The following is an 18,812-nucleotide window of genomic DNA, read 5'->3' as shown; positions in this document are numbered from 1 at the left end:
GTCCGCCTGTAAGTTTTGTGCGGATTGAAAAGTGGATTTCATTTATTTATTTTTTTTAAACTCACTCCAGGTATGCGCATGGCATTCGGGCTGGCAAACGCTTCTACTTATAGTCGTAAATTGGTCGGTGAATAGTTGCAACATTCCGTAGAAAGAGTTGTCTTTTGGAGAAACAAAACAAAACGCTGTTCTATTCTGAAAATGGATTGATTGTCATCCTTTTTTGTGGCCTTTTGGCTCGCCGACAGCCCCTCTCCGCGTTCTAAGCCAATTAGCGTGCCGTTAACGGCGGTATTGAGCACGGAAGACGCGCGAGGTTCCGATCCGGCGGCATGTCGCGCCGCCGGTGATGAGTCGGATGCCGGAGAAAAGAAAGGTGGCGCCGCTGTTGGGCCATCGGCGCTTGATGGATTGAAGTCCTTTTCGTCTTTGTTCAACGCATCACCGCTTGGGCTTTGAACGCCAGGCGGCCTTCGAGAAAAAAAATCAATAGGCAAGACGCATGCGACCTTTTAAAAATGCAACCACTCAAAGCTGTTTTCACCTAACAACCTGAAATTTGGCGGATTCCCACAAAAAGCGTCGAGCCAAGAAGTCGGCCATTTTGGCGGCCTTTCAAAAGAGCCACTTTTCCCAGGAGACGCCTCCCGGCGAGTTTATTCTCCGTCCGCCGAATTTGAACCGCGCATCCTAGCCGAATGGGAACGTGGCTAAATTACGAAACGCTTCAGATCTCGTCTTTGCGTGCGGGTGACCAAATTTGACCACTCGCAATATAAAACGGGAAACTGCGAGCCATCTCCGCGAGGTCGGAGCTTAACAAAACGACCGTTTTATCCTTCATATAATGCATCGTCGCGCTTCATCTTTTCACGCGTTCTCGTTGCGGAGCGAGACGGAGAGAGCTCCTTCGGAGTAGAACGTCTCTGCGCATCTTTTCTTGACTTGACTGTACCATTAGCGCTTGAGAGAAGGATAAAAACAAGTTGAGAGAGTTCCGTAGCGCTCCGGGATAATTGCCGCCGCGGGCCGTCTCTCCGCGGACCGAAACAAACCGTTAGTCCGTCGATTGATTTTTCTGGGGGGGGGGGAAAAAAATAAAGCCTTCTGTCCAACCTTGCGGCACGAAAGAAGGTTCTCGAGCCAGAGCGGGACATTTTGGATGCCGTTTGGATTGCACAGTAGTTCAAATAAAACACAGGTCTTCACCAGCGTGATATGACGCACGTGCTCACCGTTACGCACTATAATGTTGGATTGTATATGATGAAAAATGTTTTTTTCATCATGAAAAGTAAACGATTAAACCAAAAGTACGTTTTTTTAAAAATCATGCATAACAGATATATTGGGTGTTTGGGAATTGATATGACATAAATAAAAAGGTGAAAATATTTAGAGAAAAATATGTCAACATTTGAAAATGTTATTTAAAATGGCTAAAAAAAATTAAAAAAAAGAGAGAATCGCAGTAAAACTAATTATGAGCCCCAAAAGAACGAAAAAATAACATTCTGACGATAAAAAATATTTTAATGAAAGGAGAAAAAACCCCCCCAACAACACACAAATATGATCCAACAAATCTTAAATGGCAAATGAACAAATAATAGGGGGGGTGAAAAGTAGGGCCTGTGGCCTCTTTCGTTTCAAGATGTCAACTTTGACCTGTCGTCCCATTTCAATCTGCAATCTGGTCGTCAATCTCCTGCCAGTCAATTGAAACAATGGCCGCTCATTTCCTGGACATTTTTGGGCTTCAATTGTCTCGACTTGTCGCGACAGGTCACTTTGTGGCGTTGCCGCTCGACTTCGCCGCCGACGGGATGACGGACACGACACGCTTCACCGCCAGACCGGGACTAAAGAGGGGGGGGGGGGGCCCTTCGCGGCCGCCGATTACTGCCGTCGCGGGGAACAATTATTGGTTAGAAACAAACAAACCCAACAAAATCGGCGGAAGGATAATTACCGAGAGCCGAAATGAACCCGGGGGTGCGCTCTTGGAGTCGGTAACCAAATCGATGCATTTCATTTCGGGGATCGATGTGCGTTGACGACGTGTCTCTTGAGGCTGACGGAGGCGTGGCAGCGCGCTTCCGCAAACCGCAACGTTGAAGACCCTCGCTTCAGCCTGACAAAGCAATTACATTGAGAGTGGTATGGGGAGGGCGGGGAGGGGGGGGGGGGGCAAATATAGTAGGATTTAAAAAAAAAAAAAATTGTACAAAATAACCCGAAAGGTAAATGATACCCAGTAGTACACAAGAGTATCGACAAAATAAAAATACTGTGTGAAAATTCTGAATGGAAATAGGCAATGATACAAAATGCTACACATAAAGAAATAAAACACAAAAATGGGAAATTATTAAAAATGTAAATACTTTTTCGATTTATTTGCATCTATTTTTCAGTTTTGTCCAACATTTTAAGTGTCATAGTTTTCTTAATTTTTTTTTGTCACAATATGTTTTACCACCTTTGCATGAAGAAAATGATTTTAGTTGCACTGCCAATGTTTGTGTATTTTCCTCACCATTTATTTTGTTCAATAGTTGAGTTGTAATCGTTGTAGATTTTTGTTAAACGCTCATCTTTTAGTCTTTTTTTTTTTAAAACTCCAAAATAACTATTTCTATTAAATCTCTGTTCGTGGATTCGATTTCACAATTTTCTTTTTTTGTGTAGAAAATGTAGGAATTTGTTTAAAAAAAAAAAAAAAAAAATATATATATATATATATATATATATATATATTTATTTTTTTTAAGTTAAAAAATGGTCACAGATGGTTTCCACCCATTTCCCTTCCATTTTTCTGAACAGTTGAAAACTCATGTTGAATCTTGATCAGCATTTTTTAAGCTTTATTTAGAGGAGTGGGTTTGGGCGAGGGGGGGGGGGGTGATTGCTCCCTGCCCATTGCTAATAAAACATTTTTTGTTTCGTTTTGCACGTTTGTCATGGAATATTTTTGAATTTGTGAAATGTTTGCTGCATGCTTTGCACGAGGAAAATGAAGAGATAATACTTTCTTAAAATCTGGTCGAGATCCTTTTGATCTCGCGTACGTACGTTTGTCATCCAACAGTTTTGTATTTGCGAGCTTGACTGCATGCTTTGAATTGGGAAGACGAGGCGCCAAGCGACATCCTCCTGTGAATCGCTTTGATTCGCAGGAGGTTGATTGGGCGCAGGCCATCAACGGTGAGCTTTGACAGACGAGCCTTTCCAAGTGCAATCGAGCCGTTGACGGCAAAGTGCAAGGTGAGGAGGCTATTTTTAGCCCGCCGCTGTTGTTTATCCAGCTGCCAGCGGAAGCGCCAAACCTGCCGCCGCGTTCTCGGGGTCGGCCGGCCGTGCCCGTCGAGCTGTCTCGCGGCATCTCCGACACTCGAGGTTTTATCTCGACTGCGAGGCGAAGAAAGACGGGCTAACGCCCGCCGAGCGCCTTCTTCCACGTTTCGCCGTGGCCGTGAATCAGGAAAGGGGCTGTTAGCTGGCTAGCGGTTAGCCACCTGACCTTGCATGTCAGGGTCGTGCGTGTGTGCTAACAGACGCTGGCCGCCGTCACCAGAGTGACTTCCTGTCATTTTTCTTTTTCTCATCGGCAAGGTTAATGAAGCTCAACCTCAAAGAAGTAACGACACAGTCACGTGTCACTAGAAATGCAAACCCGCCTGCACTTCGGGGGTGACGTTCTCGACCATTTTAAGCGAGACGAGACGGCTTTATTCATAGGGCGCATTTCATACACGGGGTAACTCGATGTGCTTCACATAATTAAACGGGCCACATTAAAAGTATTCACGAACAAAATAATTTCAAGTGAAATAAAAAGTAGCTTCCAAAAATGACTAAAATGTAGGTTTAAAAAAATATATATATTTTTTTGACAGTACACATTTGGGAAAATACGTTTTAAAAATGACCTCAGTCTCATAGCGGTGGGGGAAAAAAAGTTTTTCACCTGGATTTAAAAACGTTTGCACTTGCGTGCGGCCTAACGGCTAAATGCTGCTTTACCGTGTTTGCTTTGAACTCTGTGCTCTCATAACTGACTCAAATCGCAAGACCTCAGAGCCCGACTGGCTTTATACGGTCTTCAAGTAATGGACCCACAGCCGTCACTTTCTGTTGGCGTCAAAAACAGGATTAGAGGATACGCCAATGAGTCTTGACCTAAAACTAGGCACAATCTGTGAAATAGTGGGACCGTAAATCGTGGGTCGATTGCAACACAGCGCCAGGAAACGACATCGCTAATTTTGAAACGAACACACGTGGCCAACGGGCAAAAAAATCCAAAATCCTTTTACGCTGAGACTGGGAATACCAACGTGATTCACAAAGTCTGATTCCTGCGACTAATATATGACAAAATCTTTGATTTCATACGTCTAACAAGTAGAATTGATTGTATTATATGTACGCCAATTATTATTTCTCCAATTATATTATTATTCTCACAATGCATTCCAAAATGACGTGTCACTGCAAACACGCCCAATGCGGTGACAAAAGCCGACATTCCCCCGATCCCCCCCCCCCTCCCCCACGCTTTCGTCTGAATGCTCCACTGTCACGGCGCGCGTCATAAATCATAAGCGACAACCAAATGTCAGCGACAAAAAGCAATAGAGTCGCGAGCGGCCATCCGATCCCGACGTCCAATTGAAATGTCTTAAACGTGGCGGGCCGGATCCCGAATTATGACGGCGTTGACCGACGTCCCTGGCTTAAAAATAAGGAACGTTTTGATGATGTGAAGAAAAATATGATTTATGACCGGAGGCCTCCTGCCGTGAAATACGACGCAGGTTTCCTGGAGGGGAGGTCGGCGTAATGAGGAGGGAATGCCTGTAATGAGCTGCGGTTCGCAGGAAAAGGAAAATAGCAGAACAGATGGATGACAAACACCAAAAACTAAAGTACAATTTTGCGGCAACATTTTTTTTTATGCCACACCTATTAGATGTCATTTGTGTGTCTTCCTGCAAAAAAAATAATAAAAATAAAAAAATGTAAATGCCGATCATGCGTTCACTCAAGGTCAAGATGAAGCTCTTGGGATTGACTTTTCCATAAGGACCCCTGCCAAATTTTCCAAAGGACCAAACTCCAGCAGCTCCATCATGTAGCCCCACCTGAACTGACCCCCCCCCCTCCCCCCCGCCTTTTATTTGCTTGACTTCTGATAAATTTCCTCATTGCAGAGCGACGGGTCGTTCTTCATGGCGGCATGATTAATGCCGCCTGCCGCTGGCGTAAAATGACACTTTTTATTTTTCGGCTTGTCCTTTACAATGACAAAGATAACAACTAAAAGGTGGCGAAATTGCCTTGAAAACGGCCTCGGGACCTCACGGCTGAAGCGCTCTGACTGCTAATGCCGTATAGCCTCTCAAAAGTGAACCGCATGCTGCTTTACCGGGACGTAGATTGACCGAACATTTCCGGAGGGATCCAATTCATTGACGTAGACCTCAGCCAACCAAAATGTTCTTGGAATTTGGCATCTCATTTGTTTGCTCGTCGGTGACTTCCTGGTTCATGGAGACGGCAGAAGGTGCCGTCTTTTTTTTCTTTACCTGGGTGGAACGTACCATTTTTATTTCAGGCCTTTATGTACCTCCGGAGAAATTTGTATTGCAATCAGTGTAAAAGCGAAGCCACCTACCAAAAGTGGGGGAGGGGGGAAAACGCTTTTCTCTATTTGGTTGTTCGCTTGGCGTTTACTACCTGGTTCATCGCGAAGACAAATAGTTGGAAGACTCCAGAGCAGGGGTCACCAACCTTTTTGAGTGACAGCTACTTCATGTGTCCTGATTGTGTGAAGGGCTACCAAATTGATACACGTCTGAGATAACATTTGGACAAATTACATTGAATAATAATATTGGAATATTGGATAGATACTATAGCTAGCTAGCTAGCTAGCTAAATGGGTAGCTATAGAATCGATAATACTGCCCATGTTTACATTTTTAAATCATAATTTCTACGAGCAAATCACAACCCTAGCACTGGCGGGCGACTGGTGTGGTCCTCACGGGCTACCTGTTGCCCACGGGCTCCACGTTGGAGACCCCTGCTTCAGAGGTTTTGAGGGCGGACTGTACCATTCTTATTTCTGGCTTCAACTCACCCGCCCCTCCACAAATTTATGACTACTACCACGGCAAAAAACAGCACACTTCCCAACACCGTTAACCACTACTACAGCGGCGCGAAAACGTATTTGCACTCTTCCGGGTTTCTGTATGTTTGCGATCCAGAGGCCGCTCATGTTGTTGGTACTCGTGCGAAGACAAACGCCGTGTTCGTTCGCCACGTCGCCTGCTCTGCGCCCATGCAACGTCTCCCGTTTCCTTGCCAGAGTTTAGAGAGAAATTTTGCCGCAGGATTTATTTATTTTTTATTTTTTGCTTTCTATATGCGAGTGATGGAGCAGGAGGTGAAAACAACACAGTCTATTTTTAGCTCTCACGCAAATGTGATCAAAACCGTGTGGTCAGTGCGCAGACACACACGCACGTATAGAGCAGCTGGTAGTTGACAGGTCTGAAGTGGCTGCGGCTCATTAGGTAAGGTTGCAGATTGGTTGCTATTTTTGGACCCGGCGACACGGCCGCGTTTGAAGCGTCTCCAGCGAGCCGCGCTAACTAGATGCTCGGCGGAAGTGGGGTTGCTGGGGGTGGGGGCGTTGCCCGACGCGCACTGTCCGTTTCGTCCGCAGGTTGGGAACGTTGCGTCGGAATGTTGACGTCAACAACGGTACGAAACGTGGACCGTTTTTTCCGACACCGCCGCACCCGTGACGAGTCCTCGTTGACGACTTCTACTGACGACGAGCTACCGCGACTCCTACTACTGTGCTACGACTACCAGATTTACTTTCGTAGTTCGTGAAAACTAATCAAACAACTAAAACTGAAAAAAAAAATGAAAATGGAAAAGTAAAAATGAAAACGCTTTTTAGAAAAAACAAACTCAACCTGCGTCTCACGTTTGTAAAAGCAAGGACAGTAAAACTAGCTGCGGTATAATGAGCTAAATTGTCTTTTGTTTTGGTCATATGCTAGCTTCAGGGTTCATTTCAAATGTCGTCATTTCGGTACTTCATTTCTGGTGCTACAGAAGGAAAGTAGGTCAGTCGTTTGAGAATGGTAGTTTACCACCCAATGCTTATGACTTTTTGGGGGGTATCTTGCACTCGACAAATTCTTTACGTATTGGGGGGAGGGAACCGAAATCCAATACTAAAAATGGTCCATAGACAATATTTTTCTGAACAAACTTGTTTGAGTATCAATTACTGACACGGCCGGTTTGGACGACAAATGAACGGAAATTTAAATTAAAATGGTCAAGCTAACAGCTGTTCGCATAATTAGGAGGGGGGGGGGCCCAAACATTTTTGTTGTGACGACTTTTGCAAGTGGAAATTCGCTTGCTCTCTTCGAGTGTTGCCGCTCTGATTTCGCAAGCGCTTGAGTCAGCGGGCCGCCGGAGCGAAGTCTGTTTCTCCCCTCGGTGACTCACTTTGGCGCTCAAGTGCTCTTAACGCCGCGCCGCCATTGTTGGACGTGTCAGTTTGCCGTCTCGCGGGCTTTTGTTCCTCCTCCGGCTCAGGGCGGGGGATTTTCTGTCAAATCTGTCCAGCGCTTGAATGTCGACGGCGTCAATCACGCCGCTCACTCGTTCAGTTCAAGCCTGCCTGCCTGTCTGTCTTTTTTGTTGGCCGCGACAAAATAAATAAAAATGGTGTCTTACGTGTCGGATGCGCTGAACGTAAATCGGCTACTGATGAAAAATAGTCCGACAAGAGTGAGTTGAGCAGCTTCGTTTGGACAAAAAAACTATGCAATGCTGCCCTCTTGTGGCATCTTGGTTTTAAGGAACTATGTTGGAGTGAGTTTAATTTCCACAAAAATAGTGCTTTGCCACCATGTTGTGGCAGCTTGATGTCAGTCGTTTGAAGTGAGTTGAGAGAAATGGTGCTTTGACACAATCGGATGGCACGGCGCCGTCAAGGATCTTTGATGGCTAGTTTCATTTAAATTCAAATCCACCATCTCGTTGCGTCTTGGTTTGAAGGAACAATGTACGCGTGGTTTGAGGAGTTTGATTTAGACCAAAATAGTGCTTTGCCACCAACTTGGGGCCTCTTGATGTCAAGGAACTACATTGAAGTAAATTGAGGAGCTCTATTAGACAAAGTTTTCCTTATGCTTTACTGCCTTCTTGTGGCATTTTGTTGTGAGGGAATTTTTAGACAACGGTAGTGATTTGGCGCCGCCTTGTGGCATCTTAGCATCAAGGCACCGTGATGAAGTAAATTGAGGATTTTTATTTTGACAAAAAATAAATAAATACTCTGGCACCTTGTTGGTGGCAAAGGAGCTTTGATGAAGTGAGTTGCACTTTTTGTATGTATGGGTGTGTCAAATGTATTCATTCATTTTTTTGGGGGTGGAAATTCCAAAATATGTACCTGTACATCTCGCGCACCTGTGCTGGCATGTACCAAATACTTTATTTTTGGGTTGAATGTTATTTTTTGTAAAGGGAATTCTCTGAACCGTTTGAATTTTGTGGAAATATCACAAAACTATTTCATTTTCAATGTCACGCACCCCCTGGTAGTGCACCAAAATTATATTTTTGGGGGTTGTTAATTTTCTTTTACAGAGAAAATTGTGAGCTACAACCTTATTTTGCCAAAATACCAGATAAACAATCAGTTTTTTTATGCTGTCCACCCCACCAAATTTGTCATTTTTTGCGGTTAAAAATGCTCTTTTACACCGGACATTGTTAGCCGTAACCTTACTTTGTGCACATTCCAAATAACCACGCCATTTTTCATGTTGCACACGGTGCACCAATTTCTGTGTGTCTTGTTTATAGATCTTATTGCACACACAACATTGTGAGCTGTAAACATAACTTGTGAACATTCCAGAAAACCATGACATTTTTACTGTTATGTCGCGCACCCCCTGGGGGTGCACCAAATACGACATTTTTGGGTCTACAGAGTATATTGTGACCCGTAACTTTATTTTGTGAAAACATCAGATGACCAATAATTTTTTTTTCTGATGTTGCTTACTCCTGGCGGCGCACCGAATTTCTGCCATGTGGACCGAAAACTCTCCTTTGACGCCTCCGCTGTTTGCCTTGCTGGATGTGTTTGCATGAAAATTGGCAGACGAGAAGCCTTCGGCCAGCCAGCTTTGCCGTCCTTTCGTACTATCTTGGCACGTGCGCCCTTCCGCCCGAGCGGCCCCCGCGGCCATGCGTCGGCCTACTTAGCGAACGGACGCCGGCGCGCTCCGGCACAATCCCCCCCCCCCCACCCCCCCGCGGTATTTCGACTTCGCATTGTTTAGACAAGGAGTCAGGCGGAAAAAGGACCACCGTTGACTTTGTGAACGCGCCTCTGGTCTTCTTGTAGGGTGAGCAGATGCTTCTCAGCGTGCCTGACAGCTGCGCTTCGGCAAGTGAAATGTGGAGTTGCACGTCGCGCTCCTGCGGGAATTCCGAGGATTTGCTCCTTTGCCGCCGCTTGGCTCCCTCGAGGTTGAGGCGTTGCGACGCGTTCAGTCAGTGTCTTAGCACCGCGATCCCGCTGCGATACTTTCCGTGTAGGGTCGAGAATGAAAAAAAACAAAAACGAAACTAAATAGATATTTTTTTTGCAAATAAGCCAAAATTAAAATGGGACTTTTTAATGGTTTTATTCAAGACGGAGAAAGATATTGGCGTTTGATTGGCAAAACTCTCGCCGACAGATATGGATTAAGATTATTTTTTTGAGTTCGGTGCATTTCTGAAATTTGGCTGTCAATCATTTCGAAAGCAGATTAATCAGCCGATTTATAATCATCCATCCATCCATTTTCCAATGCGCTTATCCTCACGAGGATCGCAGGGGGCGCTGGAGCCTATCCCATCCATCTTGGGGCAGTAGACGGAGGACACCCTGAATCGGTCGCCAGCCAATCGCAGGGCACACAGAGACGAACAACCATCCGCGCTCACACTCACAATATTTTATTGCTCACAATTGAATTCTATTTTGTTCACTCTGATTTTATTTTGTTTTTGTGCTATTTGACAACTATCAACTCTCTTGTTAATTAAGTAAATTAATTGACATGTATTCGATCATTTTTTCAGGATTTAACTTCAACTCTTTTGTATCACTTCTTTGAATTGTTCGGTATTTTTCTTTCAATTAATATTTGCCTTTGCGTTCATATTTTGATTGAGCCATTTTACATTTCTGTTGCCTTGCTAGTATTTTTTTTTTTGGCGGTGGTGTTTTTTTTTCACATGCGGCATAACAGAGAGCAATTAAAATGATTTTTTTTAAAATTCTGACGTCAGCAAGGATGATCACAAAACTCAAGACACCTTGCAAAAGAAAATTCCCGCTGATGCTCCGGCCATTTGACTCCTTTTGCCGCTCGATAGCCGCAGGTGTCGGCCAGTCACGCGACTGCCGTCGACGACTCGCAGAAAGCGGACGACTCCGCTCGCCAGATCAGATCCTCATCGGTCTAATTGCCGACAATAAAAGCGGCGGCTTTTTCGACGGGGGGCGGCGGGGAACGACCCCATTGCGCCTTTGCTCGATGCCTGCTGCTCGTGACACGCGGAGACTGTGTGCGCGTGCGTGCTTAGTAGCAATCCCGCTTCCCTTTTTAAAATTTTTTTTTTATATATCTATCTATGAACTCCTCCAGGGAAATTAAAAGCAAAGGGAGCATACGACTCCGTCACGCGCTCGCCTCTTTGCGAGGACCGGAATCGGCGAAAGATGTTGCCACGGCAACCGTGCTCGATAGCATCGCGGGGACCGCCAATGAGCGTCGCGCAATGAATAGCTCAGGATGTTGACATTCAAACCGCGTCATCTGCCGCACGATCCAATCGGCCACTTACTCAATCGAACAAGTCGGCCGACCGGCAGGTGGCTGAGATGAAATGAGCCCGAGCGATTTGTGTCGAGAGCGCGAAAAAAAAAAAATACAATCGGAGATGGCGAGCAGGTTTCCGAAAACGGAATCGAGATCTGCTGTCCGGACGTGTTTTTGGTCAAGCAATCTTAAGATGAAAGATTCTGACTTGAAAATTTGTGCCGTTGACCCTTGGATAAATGTGACTTTTTAAAAATCAGGAATTGCCTTCTCGTGTTCTCGCCTGCACATTGAGTACACAATCGCACATTCTAAAACGAACCAAAATGCGTTCAAATTTTGGGGCTTAATTACTTCACTCCAAAAGTTGGGTCAAATGTATCAATCTTAATACAACCCCCAAAATTTGGTTGTTTCGTCGTGTATTTGTTCAATGAATAACCCCAAAGGTTTTTGCATACGGCAAAAGGGAGAGGATCACCCCCCCAACCCCCCACTTTGGAATTCATCCATTTCTTTATTGATTTATTCGTGCCCAATAACTCAAAAGGTTTTGGACCCGATCCGGGTTAATTTTGAGCCGGCTATTTTGAGAGTGCATCTCAGCCGTCACGTACCGCAACAGTTTTGGGTCTTTCAAAATCGCTCGTATTCTTGGCACGAAATGGGCGATGGACACAGGAAGTGCCGCTGATGCGTATTTCGGCACCGCTGCCGGCACCTAATTGATCCCCCTCAAGTGTTGCTGTTTTTTTAATTACTTTTTTTAAGCCAGCGTACGAAATTATGTAGTTGGGTGAAAAAAAAAAAGTTTAAAAAAAATATATATTATTATTGAAAGTGTGAGTCAGCCTCATTTGGATTTTTCATTTTTATTTTTTGGGTTTACTCCTCCTGTTGCCTCGGGCGTCGTGTTCACCATCACTCGCACTCCGCAGCAAGATGAAATGTTTCACAGGAACAGCTTGGCCCTTCATTTACTTGCACAGGTGTGTGCGCTTACGTATGTTTGTGCGTGAGAAACTCTGCGCGCGTGTGTGTGAGAAGGGAAAGAGGCAAAACAAACTGTTTCTTTCAGATAAAAAATGTTGCATAGCGGTGCGTCAACTTGCAAGTCTGTCACTTTTTTTGCAAAAATTGGAGTGACCATTGCCAAATGGTCAAACTAAACATCAAATAAAGTGAATTAACCTTGCAAACGGGCATATTTCAACCAAAGAAACTGTAGCATAGCCCACTTTGAGGTCCTGGTACCACTTTAAACCCCCCCCCCCCTCTCCCGCCCCCACCCACCCACCTCCTCACTTCATCACAAAATAATAAGAGGGTGTGCACACTTGTGCAACCACATCATTTTAGTGGTTTATTTATAATTCCACGTCCACTCGCGGTTCTTGCATTCTACGTCGCGGGCGCCATGACGCCGAATCCCCGAGAGAACTGAAACTTGACCCTTGCCCCGCATTTGCTATTTGACTTTCCTCGTTGTCACGTCGGCACATTTCTTGGCGCCCGCGCGCGCCTCCCTCGGCACGGGTGGCCTGCGGGTGAATGAATATCCGCGCACCGGAGGTGGGACGAAGTGGACGCTCGCTGAAGCCGTTTGCATCCCCTCGCGAGATTTTTTTTTGGTTTCTTCTTTTGTGCGTCGGCCGAATGGACGAAACGCAAGCGTCTTTGATCTGCTTTTCTATATTCTGCTTGATTTGACGGTGAAGTATTCGGACTTTGCATTTCCTCCTATTGGGAGGTAAAAATGGTCTCGTTGAGCTAATGAGCGTTCGGGATGGCTATCGAGACTCTTGAGAAGGGATCGAAGACGGCCGACTTGAAAGCCTCGGCCTCTGTTCCGGAGGAGGCGAGCGCTACTTTGATGTCGTCCGATGGGAGATGACGACACGACGCGCAAACAAAAGAGGGAAATCGTCTTGCTTCGGTCACCGGTGAAGGTTGAGCGCGGCTCGCGGACGGGAGGAAACTTCAGTCGGCAAGTGGGCCTCGCTCAACGAATCCAATCGAAAATAGAAAAGTCCAATATACAGTTTATTAGTTAAAAAAAAAAACTTTTCATAAATGTTCTTTTTTAGTTACAGTGTGATTATGTCATTTTTATTTCAATATTTCCAAACCAAAATGTTGAAGTATATTTCCATGTTTATTGAATATATGTCTATTTTTTAATCAAACCAATTTTCACATGTTTTATATTGTCCCACACTGAAGTGTGAAATGTTTTCATTTTCATTTTGCGCGTTCATACACTCGATTTGGAGCTCAGATTTATTTGAAATGTTATTTTCCGTCTTTGCAAATGTTTATCCCCTCACACGTGTTCAGCCGAGTTGTCTTGAGCGACGTCGATTTCTTCACGATTTTGTTTTGGAACGAAAAAATTCAATTTAAAAAAATGAGCGCTCATATTCTGACTTGCACGGAGGAAATTTGGAGCCTAATTCACTTTTATCGGGGAGCCGCCCTGGCGCCTTTTGCTTCTCCTCCTTCCTTCTTCTGCCGGCCCGTTTAAAGATTAAAGCCGAGTTCATTCCTCGGCTCCTCTTCATCATCCCCTTCGTTCTCATTTCCATGCAAAGGTCAACCTCAAAAAGGAATTCAAAGCCCGCCGGTGGTGCCGTCGAGACGGCGCGGAGTAATTAAAACCGATAAATTAAGGCTATAACCCCGCCCAGCCCTCCGCATCGCCTTTGCGCTCCTTCTCGCTCGTTTGATCGCCGCCGCGATCGGCGTCCTCCGGCGAGAGGTGTCTCCGCCCCCCCGCGAGGGCCCGCTACCTACCACTTGCCCCCCCCCAAGGCCTTCCGTTCTCGCGGCTGCTTACCGGAGCGGCGGGCGTTCCCTCCGGCGGCGCACTTGTTTCGCATCACGATCGCCGCACCACTAAAGGACTGCCAAACGGACAAGCCGGTGTCGGATAATTGGCCTTCCTCACGGATGCGTTCCCTAGTGCCGTTCTCCAGACGCTCCGTGTTTTTGCTCCCTAGTTTTCTTGTCACCTTTTGTAGTTTTTTTTTATTTTTATTTTTTTCACGTAAGCAGTCTTTGGGTTTGTAATATTCTCCACGGTTTGTTCTATCCGTGTTTTGGCTCCTCTTGTCTTTTGGAGACAAACTATTTTCGTTGATCTCTTCTTTGCCCCTTGCAAGCATTTTTGGTTCCTCTCGTTTCATCCTGGTTTACTGTAACCGGCCTCATTAGTTGTACCTCGTTGGTCTCGCGACATTTTTTTTGTTCATCAATCTTTTTTTGTCAAAATCTTGACCCGAGTCAAAAGTTTGTAATCGGATTCTATCCGGATCTTTGCGGACATCCTGACACAGAACTGGTAGGAGGAGGACAATGCCACCTAACAATATTTGCAGACTTGACTTTGCGAAACGTCGATTTTGTTTTGTCAGCGTGAACACAAACGGACGCATGGGATGACCTGATTGATCCGCTCACGTCGGCTGGTGACAACAGCGGGAAGCTGTTTGAATCGTAGCCCGTTTGTGCTAGTTGCGCGCCATCCTCTCCTTCAAAAAGCCGCCACGCTGCACCTCCAAATCCAATTTCGTGCTGCTTTCTCACCTTTTTTTTTTTTTTTTCTGCTTTCAAGCCTCCCCGGAGTGTTCCTCGCTCTCGACATGTCGCTTACAGCTCGTGTATGCTTTGCTTCCAGCAGAGCGGTTGGAAGGAACTGGGAATGCGGCGGAGTTCTCATATGGGATCTCCTGGGATTGGCTACCTGATGAATTGAAGAGATTCTCGGTCTCAGTAAAGAGAAAACAAAAAGTAGTTAGTGAAAGAAAAACAAAATCCCACAGAAGTTGTGTCAACGTCAATGTGATTTGATGTTTCCAAAGCACTAATCACAAGTTTGCCCGGAAATCACGCCAAGATGCTGATCAGACGTTCAGTAAATGCTATGAAATTGTAGCGCGCATTTTGTCTTTTGGATTTGGTTGAAAAAGGATCCTAGAGGACGATGGGGCCGTTCTGTTTGTGTTGCTGAAAAAAAAGCTGATGTGGATCAAACACAAACAAGCTCTTTGAAACTGTCATTCACGCCTTTGTCACATCTCGGCTGGATTACTGTCATGCACTTAGTCAGCCAATCCTCCATCGAGGCTCTCCAGTTGGTCCACAATGCCGCCGCTCACCTCTCGCGAAGAGGATGGAGCCTTTTCCGTTGCCGCTCCCTCTCTTCGGAATGAACGTTGGGCAAGCCCCCTCGCCGCCCGTCTTTAAAACCCGTCTTAAAACTCCGTTTTATTCTTTGACTCGGCATGGGACGTTATTTTTTTTAGTTTGACTGTTTTTGTACTTTCGACTGTCTTCGTTATAAATGGATTGTTTTATTGTTTCGTGCTATATGAATTGTTTTTGCTCCATGGGTAGCACTTTGTATACGGCCGTGGTTGTTTTCAAGTGCTCTCGAAATACACTTGAGCTGAGGAAATCAGACAGGCCCAGTATATTAATTCCCTCCCTCAATCTGAATCTCTCCATCTATCGACTTTCATCTTTACCTTTGTATCATGCGGCCGTGTAGCGAATGAAGTGGCGAGCAAGTCTCAACAAAGGCCAACCGCATTTTTATTTTGTCAGTGGACCAGGTCAGCCACTTTGGGGAACTTGTCATTTGCTTGAGCGAGAGGGAGAGAGCCAAAACCCTGACAACTTTTAATTAAAGCGCTGCTGTGACAGACGGTAATCAAACACAAAGAGAGGCTCATTTCGAGAAGAAAAGGCAGTGAAATAAGCTTCCTGTCAAAATAAAAGCGGTGATAATAAAAGACCAGCGGGGGAGCGACACAAAAGGTGTCAGGTTGCGATTTGGCGACAAGCCGTCTCATAAGTTGCATTCAATCAAGGCAGAGGGATGCCAAGGCGAGCATCTGCAATAAAAAAAAAAGAAAAGATTTAAAAAAAAAACTGGAACAATACAGTCGGCATCATTAGGACAATACGGATCTGATGTCAAAGTAAACTAATGAGCGTCATGTTGAGCCAGCGTCAGTCAGTCAACAAGGGAGCGCTTAATGGACTCATCGTTCACGGCGGCCAGGCGGAATAAATGTCACTGTTGGCATATCGGGGAGGGCGAAAATAACAACTCCAGACGTCACTCACACGCCCATCCCCCCCCCCCCCCCCCCCCCCCCGCGCGCTTGACAGTGCATTGTTCCATTCTGTCATCACGACATGCGACTGATCCACTGATGACGAGGTGCAACCACGGTTGCGCTCAAATGTTTGATTTGATTCTTGGCAAGACTGACACATTTGTAGATGATCCCCCCCCCCCCCCCCCCACCACCCCCTGGAAAAAAAATGAAGTTGATGTCTACACTGAATTATCTGTTGTGTCTGATGCATCCTCCGAATCGATTCGCTACCCGTTTCGCTTGAATCATCTGAGTCCGCGACGGTTCTTGTGGTGCATTGTCTGACTCGATTCAGTGAACCCAGTCATCGGAATCTGCCATGTTTCCCGTGTGCCTGCCAATTGAATCACCCGAGTCTTCACCGTTTCCGTTGTATCCGTGGCCTCGAGTCACTCTCCCGATTGATCTGAACCATCCGAGCTTCCTCGCGAGTCTGCTAACTAAAGTCCGTCACCCAGCTGGTCGTGTTTACGGTGCGATTGCTGATTTGAGTCAATAGAGCAAATCATCGGAGTGTCTCCAGTCAGTTCAATTTGAATCAATCGCTCGCTACAAAGGAATAATCCACGATCTGCAGTGAGTCGGACATACTCGCGCCAGTCACACGATTCAACTTTACCGTGACTGACTTAAATGGGCAGACTTACTGGAAAGGCTACAGATTGACATGATCGTTCACTGACTCCAGCGAGAGGAGTCTGCCATATTTCTAATCATTCAGCCCACCTGATTCAACTGAGTCATTAACAAAGTTGTTGGCTGAGGTGAGCTCACGAACTTAAGTCACCTGACCGATTTCACTGAATCATGAGTCCGATTATTTGATTCACTGACTTGATTAGCAGACCGATTGCCGCGTCGGGTAACTGACTCCAATATGCTAACTCGCTGCAGACACTGCTGATTTGGCTCCTCGGGCGAACCCTTCGTTCGTTAAAAAAATAAAAATGGAATTCTGCCAGCGAGAGTCACAAAAGCAGATCATCTGAGCCAGCTTTGTTTTTCATTTTCACTTGAGTCTGATATTGGAGTGCAACCGTTGATTCGAGTCACTCTCCCAAATCAAGCGACTCGTTTTCCAGGGAGTCAATTTTTTCCGAGTCGTTTCCCGAGTCGTTTCCATGACTCTGCTAACTCACCTTTTGTGTGGTCAGCATCAGTCCACTAGTTGACTCAGTTGATGTCAAGTCAATGGAGAACTCAGACTCGTGAGTCCCGATTCAGAATGAACATTTGAATCCTGAACCTGGGTCCGACCAGTTCAAGTGGACATTCAGTCCTTATTTTACGGCAAAGTCCCAGTTTTGGGGAGGCCGTCGTCCTGGACCACCTGTGTCGAAGGATTGTGGGGGGATTGGATAGAAACATCCACAGAAGGTATCAATAAATATGAGAGAAGATCGAGTGTCTGTCATTTTGTTTCTGGAGTGTTTGTAAGAGCTCCGCCTTCATCTCGTCCTCCCGTCGTTCAACTTGGCTGCGGGAGGCAATCTAAACGAGTAAAAGAGTTTGCATCGCCGCGCCGAGTCTCATCATATTTTACGGCGGATTAGCGGCTAATCTGCGGCTAATCCCCGCGAGGAAGGTAAACAGCTGAATGTCAGCAAGCGTCCTGTTAAAACATGCAAATTACAAGGAGCTTCCTCTGTTTGCCATTTAGCCTGTCCTCCCCGTTTGAGAATATGCGGGGGAAAAAAGTTTCGCGGTGGCCGCCATTTGCATTCTTCTCACCGCGCCGCATGTCAACATGTGTGCTTGCGAGACGTTGAAGGTGAATAATTGGACTGTGTAAAAGCCGACTTTCCATTCAACGTTGCTTTACCTGCGGGCTTTACTGTATTGCCATTCAATGGCACAATTGCAGCCACTAATGGTTTCAGTTTTTCCTCCGGGGTTCTTGGCTCACACCCTCCCCCACCCCACTTGTCGCTTGAGACGGTTCCAGAACTCAAAAGACTTCTCAGGTCTCTCGACGGCTCTCTGGCAACCTCGGATCAAAATCCACCACGGACAAACGGTTACAGCACCCTTCAGGTTTTTTTTATTGTCTGGTTGAAAATCATCTGTTTTGTGAGTGGCGGGCACAAGCGGAGGAAGGTGTGGCCTCTTACGTTAACGCTGAGTACGGCTTTCATTAGCGAGACAACCGGGGTCAGAGCAAGCGCGGTGCCGCCAAGCACCGCCTCTTTTGCATAAAATGTCCGATTTGAATGCATTCTGTCATGTTTTCTGTGTTGCTGTAGACTGGCTGTGGATTCTCTGGGTTGGTCGGAACGCGTCCCGCTCCGGGGCCATGAGTAGCAGCTGGTGGGAGCGTCTTCAGAACCTTTGCATGTGGAACACCTAAAATGGGAACGATGCTGGAAGCCGCTTTCTAAATCGTTGCAGAGACCAGCCCGTCCTTTCTCGCGCCTCGTCGCGGCCCTTTTGAGATCCTCCAACCTCCGTCTTTTTTTTTTTTCCTCCCGATTTTCCATCCCAACAATGGCTCTCCTTTATCTCCTGCTCCTCCCCGCGTTACTGTTCCTGCGACTGCCTACGGTGGTCAGCGGAGACTGCTGGCTTATCGAGGGGGACAAAGGCTACGTTTGGCTGGCGATCTGCAGTCAGAACCAGCCCCCGTACGAAACCATTCCCCAGCACATCAACAGTACGGTCAGTGGCGCTCTCTACTTTTATGACTGCTTCAACTCTGATTTTCTTTGAGTTTGTT

The 18,812-nt window shown here is 46.1% G+C and overlaps 1 protein-coding gene across 1 annotated transcript in view; it reads left to right on the top strand.

The window, feature by feature from the left end:
* The window catches only part of LOC147199733 (protein phosphatase 1 regulatory subunit 29-like), a 30,226-nt gene that overhangs the window by 3,867 nt on the left and 7,547 nt on the right, over positions 1-18,812 (top strand). Inside the window, exon 2 of the mRNA XM_086120227.1 lies at positions 18,343-18,754. Coding sequence (XP_085976353.1) covers positions 18,584-18,754 — 171 coding nt within the window. The 5' untranslated portion in view covers positions 18,343-18,583. The remainder of the gene's footprint in view (positions 1-18,342; positions 18,755-18,812) is intronic.

Source organism: Hippocampus guttulatus, chromosome 9, assembly GCF_054856545.1.
Source record: "Hippocampus guttulatus isolate MCC_2025c chromosome 9, RoL_Hgut_1.0, whole genome shotgun sequence".
Classification (NCBI taxonomy): Eukaryota; Metazoa; Chordata; class Actinopteri; order Syngnathiformes; family Syngnathidae; genus Hippocampus; species Hippocampus guttulatus.
Note: the sequence above shows the minus strand (reverse complement) of the source record. Positions and strands in the feature narration are given on the sequence as shown.